At 52.7% G+C, this 10,227-nt stretch overlaps 1 protein-coding gene across 1 annotated transcript in view; it reads right to left on the bottom strand.

Annotated features, from left to right (window-relative positions):
• LRRN2 (leucine rich repeat neuronal 2) overlaps positions 1-1,371 on the bottom strand; it is a 4,542-nt gene extending 3,171 nt beyond the window's left edge. The window contains exon 1 of the mRNA XM_014311179.2: positions 4-1,371. Coding sequence (XP_014166654.1) covers positions 4-1,109 — 1,106 coding nt within the window. The 5' untranslated portion in view covers positions 1,110-1,371. The remainder of the gene's footprint in view (positions 1-3) is intronic.
• Positions 1,372-10,227: the final 8,856 nt, after the last annotated feature.

Raw genomic sequence — 10,227 nt, 5'->3', positions numbered from 1 at the left:
AGCGGGTTGCCGTGGATGCTGATCTCCTGCAGGTTGGGCAGCGACTCCACCGTCTGCCGGTGCAAGGCACTTAGGGCGTTGTTGTTGAGCATCAGCGTCTCCAGCTGCGGAAGGTGCTGGAAGGCCTTGGGGTGGATGAAGGACAGCTTGGGGTTGTTGGTGACGTCCAGCTTGGTCAGCTCGGGGAGGTTGATGAGGGCGAACTGGTCGATGGACACCAGCTCGTCCATGTTGTTGAGGCCCAGCTCCTTGAGGTGCAGCATGTTGGTGAAGTCGCTCTGCTTGACCCTCTGCAGCGGGTTCTTGTTCAGATCCAGGAATTTCAGGCCGGGCACCTGCTGCAGAGCCCTCTTGGGGACATCTGCCAGCTTGTTGTCGTAGAAGGACAGGCTCTCCAGGCTCCTCAGCCCTTCCAGGGCGTAATCCGAGATCTCCCGCAGCTGCATCCCGGCCAGCACCAAACTCCTCAGGTTGCCCAGGGGCCGGAAATTCATGTCCAGGATGGCGTCCACCTTGTTCCCCCCGACCATGAGGATCTCCAGGCTGGGCAGCATCTGGAACCAGCGGCTGTCCAGCGTCCTCAGCAGGTTGGAGTTGAGGTGGAGCCGCAGGAGGCTGCCCAGGCCGGCGAAGGCGCGGGGGGCGATGCTGCGGAGCCGGTTGTGGTTCAGGTAGAGCTCCTGAAGGTTCCCCAAGCCCGGGAAGCTGCTGTCGGGCAGATCAGAGAGCTGATTCTCCTCCAGGTGCAGGCTGAGCAGCTGGGGCATGTTCCTGAGCCCGAAATCCCAGACGTCGGAGAAGCTGTTCTGTGACAGATCCAGCTCCGACAGGTTCCGCAGGTAGCCCAGCTCGCCCTGCTCCAGCCTGGCGATGTTGTTGCTCTGCAGCAGCAGGGTCTGGGTGCCCTCGGGCAGCTCCGGGGGCACCGAGGTGATGAAGAGGTCGTTGCAGTCCACCGTGGCCGCCTCGCGGTAGGCGGAGCGGGGTGTGTACCAGGGCCGGATCTGGCACACGCAGCGCGGGGGACACGCCACCCGCCAGGGCACCGTGGGCATGGCGCTGGCGGCCACCACGCACAGCAGGAGGCAGCTGGGCTGGAGGCCTCTCATTTTGGGCTGCTGAAGGTCACAGGGAGCATCCAGAGCTGGGGTGACAGCAGTGGCGGCGAGGCGGGGACGGCGCCCGTGGGGGGAGATGCTCCATGCGAGCCCCTGGAAGGGTCGGCCCCTGCCTGGCGCCCCCGAAATGGGAGCTCAAAGTGCTGGGGGCACCTCAGTCAGAGCTGGGCCCCTTCTTCCTCCCCAAAGGAGTCATTCCAGTGCTCGGCTGCATCTTCCGGGCTCCTCCTCGAGGTCATTCCTGGAAAAACAGCGAAGTTGGGTTAGAGGAGGGTTTGGGCTCCTGGGGAACAAGGGGCAGGGACAAGGGACAGGTTGGGGAGGTAAAAACCTGAGGATGGCACCCCCAGGACCCCCAGTGCCCTCAAAACTGCCCAGCAAATCCATGAATTCCATTTCATATCCATGGCATTCACTGTGCCCTCCCATCCCAGAGAATCTGGGTGGAATTATCCCATGGAATCTGCCCAGGACCCTCCAAACAAATCCATGAATTCCGCTTTATATCCATGGTTGAACTGTATCCTCCTATCCCCCGGGATCTGGGTGAAATTATCTCATGGGATATTCCCAGGATACCTGGAACAACTCCATGAATTCCACTTTATATCCATGGCATTTTCCGTGCCCTCTCATCCCAGAAAATCTGTGTGGAATTATCCCATGGAATCTGCCCAGCAGCCCCTGGATCTGTGGCTGAGCAGAGCCAGAGCTGCAAGAGTTGGGAATAATTTTCCATGGGAATAATTGGAAAAAATGGCAATAATCTTCATGTGGGCTCTGCTCCCTGCTCCTCATCCTGCCCAGCTCCAAATTCCCTCATCCAGGAGCTCCAGCCCCATTTGCAGCCCTCCAGTGGGATATTCCTTAGGGAAAATCGTCCCCCAAACATTGGGAATGCTCTGGGGGGTCTGGGATAGGTTTGAACCCCCCGGCATCTCCTGCCTCTCTCCCAATCCAACCTTTTCTTCCCTTAAAAGCCTCTCATCCAGCAGGGGGAAAAAAACAACAACAACAACAAAAAAAACATTAAAATAGTGGGAAAAACAAAGTTTCAGTTTTCTCCCCGCCGTGCTCTCCCTGGAAAGGGCTCCTGAGCCGAGTTTGTTCCACATCAACTCCTCCCGGATTGATTCCCCTCTCTTCTCCCTCCTTCCCCGCTGCTTTTAAAGCAGCTCCTGCAGAACCAGCATGAAAGGGAAGGATGGATCCATCGATTCCCGCTTCCCTCTGATGGATCCACACCTATCCTTTTAAGTACTCCGGCGTTTTCGGGTCTGTAAAAGTCTCCAGCTGTTCAAATACCTCGGGAATCTTTTCTACTTGAAATAAATATTATGGAGGAATTTGGAGGGGTTTATTTGTTTTCTTTGAGGTGTGAAGGAAAGGCTGGAGAACATGCCTGGTTCCAACCCTGGTTTTCCAGGGAAAACCTCCCCAGCTCTGCTGGTTTTGTCCATAATTGGATTTTATCCCTTTTTTTTTTCCAGCACAGAGCAGGGTTGCATGGATGGCTGGGAGAAATCTTGGATGTGGGATAATCCAGGGGTTTGTGTGAGTCACGGGATGGGAACTTGTGGAAAAATGGTGGATTTGGGAAAAGTTGGGACTAAAATTCACAGAAAGGAGCAAAATGGGAGAAAATGAAGAGCTTTAGCAATGAGTGATCCCTGCTGAGGGGTAAAAATTCTGGGAAAGGATGAGGCTGATCCTGCTGTGCCTGGGAAGCAGCTCCTGGAATTCCTGCAGGGGTGGTGGCACCTCCAGCCTGCTGGGGACAGGGGACAGCTGTCACTGCTGGTCCTGAGTGCGACATTCCCGAGGGATGGCAGCTCCTGGGGCTTTGCTGGGGGAGATCTTGGAGCGAGCTGAGCTCGGGGCTGCTCTCCAGCTTCTCCATCTTCTCTGGATTCCATGGAATCCTCAGCTTCTCCGTCTTCGGATTCCCCATTTTCTCCAGCTATTCCATCTTCTCCAGATTCCCCATTTTTCCTCAGCTTCTCCATTTTCTCTGGATTCCCCATTTTCTCCAGCTTCTTCATAATCTCTGGATTCTTCCCCAGCTTCTCTGGTTTCTCCATTTCCCCCATTTTCTCCAGCTTCTCCAACGTCTCTCGCTTCTCCAGTTTTCCCATCTTCCCTGGCTTCCCCAGCTTCTCCATCTTTCCTGGCTTTTCCAGGAAAGCTACTCCAGCTTCTCCAGGTTCTCCATTCTTCTTCAGCTTCTCCAGCTTGGCCTGGGACACTCCCAGGGGTGGAGCAGCCACGGATTCTCTGGGAATTCCATCCCAGCTCCTCCCAAGGATGGATTTCATCCCAAAATCCAACTGGAACAAGGAACTGGGAATCCCCAGCATCTCCCAACTCCGAGCAAAGCCTGGCATGGGAATGGTGCCTTGTTCCTGAGAGAGTCTCCCGGCTGGAACCTCAGCACGGAAAACAAACGGAGAAAGGAAGGGAAAAAGGAGAAATAAAAAGGGACAAAAAAGAAACGAAAAGGATGAAGAAGAAATAAATACGGAAAGAGGAGAAAAACTGGGAAAAAGGAGAAATACAAGGAAAAATGAGAAATACAGTGGAAAAGGGCAAATACGAGGAAAAAGGAGAAAATAAAGGGACAAAAGAGAAATGAAAGGACAAAAATGAGAAATAAAAAAGGACAAAGGAGAAATACAAAGGGAAAGGAGAAATAAATAAAAGGACAATGAAGAAATAAATAGAGGGACAAAGAAGTGCTAAAAATAGGTTAGAAACTGTTGCAAAGTAGTTGATCATTGTTAAGCATGTACTGTTGGTTTTCTAACCTATTTTTAACAGAGGAAATAAATAAAGCAACAAAGAAGAAATAAATAGAGTGACAAAGAAGAAATAAATAGAAGGACAAATAAGAAATAAATAAAGAGGAAAAGGAGAAATAAATAAAGGGGCAAAGGAGAAATGAATAGAGGGACAAAGGAGAAATAAATAAAGAGGCAAAGGAGAAATAAATAGAGGGACAAAGGAGAAATAAATAGAGGGACAAAGGGCCCCGAATGTCGCCGGCACCGTGGCAACCGCCCCCCCTCGCCCCTCTGTATGCCCGGGGTGAGCCCCGCGGCCGCCGCGGCTCCATGGAAACCCCGAGCTCCCGGAACCCCGGGCTGGAGATGGGAGATGGGATTGAGGAGCTGCCACAGGGAAAACTTCGTGGGTTTGGGGCGTTTTCAGAAATTCCGGGGGGTTTTGGCGCTCGGCAGTTGCGGGGTGGGTGTTCCCGAGGCGGATGTTGCCGGGGTGGGAGGGTTTTTCTGGGGTGGAAGGGTTTTCCTGGGATATGAGAGTTTTCCTGGAATATGAGGGGTTTTCCTGGGATACAACGCTGTTCCTGGGATGGGAGTTTTCCTGGGATATGAGAGTTTTCCTGGGATACGAGGTTTTTCCCGGGATGGGAAGGTGTTCCTGGAACATGAAAGTTTTCCTGGGATGGGAGGGTTTTCCTGGGATACGAAGCTGTTCCTGGAATATGACAGTTTCCCTGGAATTGCGAGGGTTTTCCTGGCATACCAGGCCATTCCCACCCCCTTTCCAGCAGCTTCACCCCCCTAAACCCAACACCACCCCCAAGGGTGACACGGCGTGGGACAGCGATGTCCCCATCGTGTGCCACCCTGTGTCCCTCACAGCAGCCTCCAGCTGCCATTTCGGGATGTTATTCCCTCAAAAAAACATTTCCACGGGTCGGGGAACACCTGGCAAAGTCCATGTCAAGGTCTGAGCCGGGATTTTTACTCAGGACAAGTGGCTTTGGAAGCGTTTCCTTGGAGCTTTTCCCAGCAGAAGGAGCGTGGGTTTAGATGGGATTTTGGGAAGAAATCCTTCCCTGTGAAGGCAGTGAGGCCCTGGCACAGCTTTCCCCACCCTGGAAGCGTCCATGGCCAGGCTGGGCAGGGTTTGGAGCCACCAGAATGAGCAGAATCCACTCCAAACTCCCTTTTCTCACTCAATCCTTATTTTGTGCACAGGGATGGGATTTTAATTTTTTTTTTTTTCCCCATCCTCCTGCCTCTCCGCGGGCAGGGAGGGCGATAACGCGATTCCTGTTATTCCTGCTTGTCCGGGAGGCAGCCGGGAGATAAAAACGCAGCCGGGAGCAGCGAAGAGCTCGGCTGCCACTCGGGATCCCGGGGGGCAGCAGCCGCTTCTTATCTCTTATCTTGCTGCTCCTCTGCCTCTCTCTGGCTGGATTTTAATGAAGAGGGCTGGGAAATCAGCCTGGTGTGCTCATCCGGGTGCTCCCGGGCTCTGGGATCGTTGTCTTGGCTCTGGAATTGTCTTGGTTCTGGAATTGTTGTCTCGGCTCTGGAATTGTCTCTGGAATTGGTTTTGGTTGTGGTTTTTCCCCCTCCAAACGCTCCCACAGGTTCCTGTGGCATCCCCGATCCGGGCTCAGCCTCCAGCCTGGAAAAAGGGGCAGAATTTGGCCCTCCCGGCCTCAAACTGCACATTCCAGAGGGGCTTGGATGCCGCAGTCGTTCCCTAAGGATCACACATCCCATCCCGAGGGAGCTTTGGAGATGCTCCGGTCCCTGGGCTGGGTCCCTTCTCCAAAATTCTGCTTTTGGAGTTTGGCCTTTCTGAAAGTCCATTCCTGTCGGGATAAATCCCCAGGGATTTTCAGACAAGAAGCCTCAAATCTGTGATTTTCAATTAGGAAGCTTCAAATCCATGATTTTCAGCCCAGAAGTCTCAAATCCATGATTTTCAACCAGGAAGCTTCAAATCCATTATTTTCAGCCCAGAAGCCTCTGAGCATCCTGGAGAAATCCATGATTCCCTGAGCATCCCAGAGAAATCCAGGATTCCTTGAGAATCCCCAAAAAGTTTGGGATTCCCTGAGCATCCCAGAGAGGTTTGGGATGCCCTGAGAATCCCAGGAAAAGTTTAGGATTCTGTGGACATCCCAGAGAGATCCAGGATTCCCTGAGCATCCCAGGAAAAGTTCAGGATTCCCAGAGCATCCCCAAAAGATCCAGGATTACCTGGGTTTCCCAAAAAAGTTTGGGATTCCCTGAGCATTCCAGAGAAGTTTGGGATTCCCTGAGCATCCCAGAGAGATCCAGGATTCCCTGATCATTCCAGGAAAAGTTCAGGATTCCCTGGACATCCCAGGGAGGTTTGATGACAAAGGGCAGCCGGGCTGTGACATGCAGGGACACAACCCTTAAATTAAACTCCTGTCAGCTCTGGGATCTGGGACCCACCGGGAATTCACGGCGAAATTCCCAGGAAAAGGGCCGGGGATGCCAAAGGGGCCTCGGGAGCAGGAGCACCACGGGATCGCTCAGCCTTCATTAGGGTAAATTAAAACGGGAGCGAGATGACAATTGCAATTTGTGAGAGTTAATTGTTCTGATGGTTCCGCAGATTGGGGGAGTTAATTGTGCTGGCTCCCAGGTGGGGCCTGGATCGGGAATGGATCGGGAATGGATCAGGAATGGATTGGGAATGGATCAGGAATGGATTGGAAATGGATTGGAAATTGATTGGGAATGGATTGGAAATGGATCAGGAATGGATCGGGAACGGATCAGGAATGGATTGGAAATTGATTGGGAATGGATTGGAAATGGATCAGGAATGGATCAGGAATGAATTTGGAATGGATCAGGAATGGATTGGAAATGGATTGGAAATGGATCGGGAATGGGAATGGATCAGGAATGGATCAGGAATGAATTTGGAATGGATCAGACAATGGATGTCACCTGGTGGGAAACACCAGGATCCCCATCCCATCCCATCCCATCCCATTCCCTAAAGGAGCTGTGGGATTTTGCCAGGATCAGGCCGGGTTTTCCATCCTGTGGGTGCAGTGGGAATGCTCAGGATCCACATCCCGCTGCAAAATCCCTCTCTGGGAGCCCAGGGAAGGGCTCAGCCCCACAAAATTCCATAAAACCAGCGCTGCTCCAAGCAGCGGCACAGCAGGGACGCTGCTGTGTCATTCCCAGTGACCTTCCCAGCGGATGGGGAACGATCGATAATTAATTCCTCATTAACGCCGCCTCATTTGCAGAGCAGCTCCCCCCAAACCTCCCCCCCTTTCCCTTCCCCCTCCAAGGGCAGCGGGATGGGGACGGGAATGTCCGGGAATGCCAAAGGATTTGAGATCCTGGGAATGTCAAAGCTCCCAAATCCCCGTGGTTTTCCATGAATTGTTGGATCCAAAGCACACAGAGGCTGGGGAGTGCATCCCAAGGAATTTTCCAGCTGGAGAAAGCGGCTCCTGGCATTCCAGGATCCTGGATTTGGGGGAAAACCCCCCAGCCCCCAGATCCAGAGGCTGGGAATGGCCAGGAGTGCGGTGGCTCAGGATATTTTGGAAATAAATATTCCTGCAGCCTGGTGTTGGTGTGGGATTCCCTCTGGAGGGATAAATCCAGGCTCCTTCAGCTTCCCCCAGGCAGGGAGCGGAAATCCAGGATATTGAAAGTGAAAAAAAAATGGGAATGATTCCCTGGGTGTGATTAAAACCCAAGCTGTGGAGGGAGCGCTCCTGTGGTTTCTCCAGAGGTTCCTGCAGCTGGGAAAAAATATTCATGTGGTTGGAAAAAATATTCCTGTGGTTGGGAAAAATATTTTTGTGGTTGGGAATAATATTTTTGTGCCTGGGAAAAATATTCATGTGGCTGGAAAAAATATTTTTGTGGCTGGGAAAAATATTTTTATGGCTGGGAAAAATCTTCCTCTGGCTCAGTGCTGTTGCTGCAGGCGGGAATGCTGCACAGGGAAGAGGCTGGAGAGGGTTGGAAAACTGGGAATCTCACTGGAGAAACAGGAATCTGGCTGGAGAACTGGGAATTCTGCTGGAGAACCAGGAATTCTGCTGGAGAACCAGGAAACTCCCTGGAGAATTGGGAATCTCCTTGGAGAACTGGGAATTCTGCTGAAGAACTGGAAATCTCACTGGAGAACAGGGAATCTGGCTGGAGGACAAGGAACCTCACTGGAGAACAGGGAATCTCACTTGAGAACTGGGAATTCTGCCGGAGAAGAGGGAATCTCACTGGAGAACAGGAATCTGGCTGGAAAACTGGGAATCTGTCTGGGAAAATTCCTGGGAATCCAGGAATTTTGCTGGAGAACCAGGAATCTCCCTGGAGAACTGGGAATTCTGCTGAAGAACTGGAAATCTCACTGGAGAATGGGGAATTCTGCTGGAGAAGAGAGAATCTCACTGGAGAAGAGGGAATCTCGCTGGAGAACCGGGAATTTCGCTCTGCCGGGCCCTTCCCTCTTCCAGTTTTTTTGTGTCTCCATCTGTGGATGAATCTGCTGCTCCCAGAGGAAAGGGAGGCAGGGATGGGGCAGCGATTCCAGGGAATTGCAGAGGGATGGGGTCACAAAGAGCGGGGAGACCCCCAGGGCTGCTCCCACGGAATTCCAGCTCAGGGTGGCACCTGTGGGATCGGAGCCATTCCCAATCCTAGGGAAGCCTCTCCCTGCTTTTCTCCTGGAGCATTCCGGCCCTCTTGGATGCCAGAAAGGCCTGGAATGACCAAACCCCTTGGAATCACATCCCAGCCGTGTCTGCAGGATCCGGGATTCTCCTGGGGGAGCCGATCCCACCCTGGGGATCCCTCCAGGGCCGGGGATGCCTCTGGAATTCCACAAGGGCTCTGGAATTCCTCAAGGACTCTGGAATTCCACAAGAACTCTGGAATTCTACAAGGACTCTGGAATTCCACAAGGACACGAGGTCCTGCTGCCAGGGGACAGCCCGAGGTGGCCCAGCTCCCAATTCCTGACAAATCCCAAGTCTGGAATCGCTGGCTGCAGGTCAGGGCGGAAAGGAGGGAAGCTCCAGCAGAAAAAAAAAAAACACCAAAAAACGGGAAAAGATCAAATCCAGGCTTTTCGAGCGGATCCAGCCCCTGCCAAAGAAGGGGAACAACCCCCAGCATCCCCCCAAAAAAAGCCGTGGATCGGCGCGGATGCCAAGGAGTCATTAGGAATCCTAAGGAAAACCTACGGTTGCCATGGCAACTGCCAGGCACGGCTCCGGGGCTGCCTCACCCCCTCCCCGGGCGCGGAGCGGATCCGTGGGATGGAGGCAAATCCCTCTGGAAAGGCTCGGGGAGCTGGGGAGGGGATGGAGCAGCGCTGTTTCTATGGAATTTTGGGGGCTGAGCCTCTGCCGGCGCTGCCGGAGAGGGATTTTCCAGCGGGATGTGGATCCTGCGCATCCCCCCCCCCCTGCGCCCACCGGGTGGAAAAACCCTCCCTGATTCCCGGTAAATTCCATTTCCTGCTTGTCTGGAATAAAATCATGCCACTGAGCGCTGGGAGAGGAGGGAAAAGGGAATTATTCCATGGAGGGAGATCTGGGATGAGCCAGGGTGAGCTCAAACGCCACTGGAGCTGGAGCTGGAGTGGGAAGGAAAAAATTTGGAGAGCCAAGGAACATCCCAGCTGCTCATCCCTCTCATTCCCATGGAAAAACCCCTCAGTTTCCAGGGATTCTGCAACAGGAAACAGGAAAACCTGGAAAATGCAGCAGGAAAAGCTGATCCCTGTCCCCATAGACCTTGAGGGCTGTGGATGGAACCAAATCCATTTCCCAAATCCCTTTTCCAAATCCATTTCCCAAATCTATTTCCCAAATCCCTTTTCCAAATCCATCTCCCAAATCCATCACCCAAATCCATCTCCCAAATCCCTTTCCCAAATCCATCTACCAAATCCATTTCCCAATCTGCTTCCCAACATGAGTGTGGGCACAGCGGGAGAAATTCCTGCTCTCCCATCTTTTCAGCATCTTGGGAATTCCAGGAAAACTGGGAAAATCCATGGCCAAGCCAGGGAGGACGACCCTGCCCAAGGAAGTAGCGCTTCCCAAGAGGATTTTACTGGAAAAAAAAAAGGATCCAAGGAATTATTAAAGAGCCATAAAAACAGCTGGGAAATGCCCCTGAAATGCCTTTTTTAAAAAAAATAATTCAATGGAAAGGGAATTCCAGCATGGACGGGAATTCCAGCGTGGATGGGAATTCAGGAACCTGGAATTTTGAAGGACTGACCCTGATCCTGCCCCTGGCTTCTTCCAAAGGGATGAATCCTGCCAAACTCT

The sequence above is a fragment of the Geospiza fortis genome, unplaced genomic scaffold (genome assembly GCF_000277835.1).
Source record: "Geospiza fortis unplaced genomic scaffold, GeoFor_1.0 scaffold71, whole genome shotgun sequence".
In the NCBI taxonomy this organism is placed as follows: Eukaryota; Metazoa; Chordata; class Aves; order Passeriformes; family Thraupidae; genus Geospiza; species Geospiza fortis.
The sequence above is the reverse complement of the archived record's forward strand: the minus strand, read 5'-3'. Positions and strand labels throughout refer to the sequence as shown.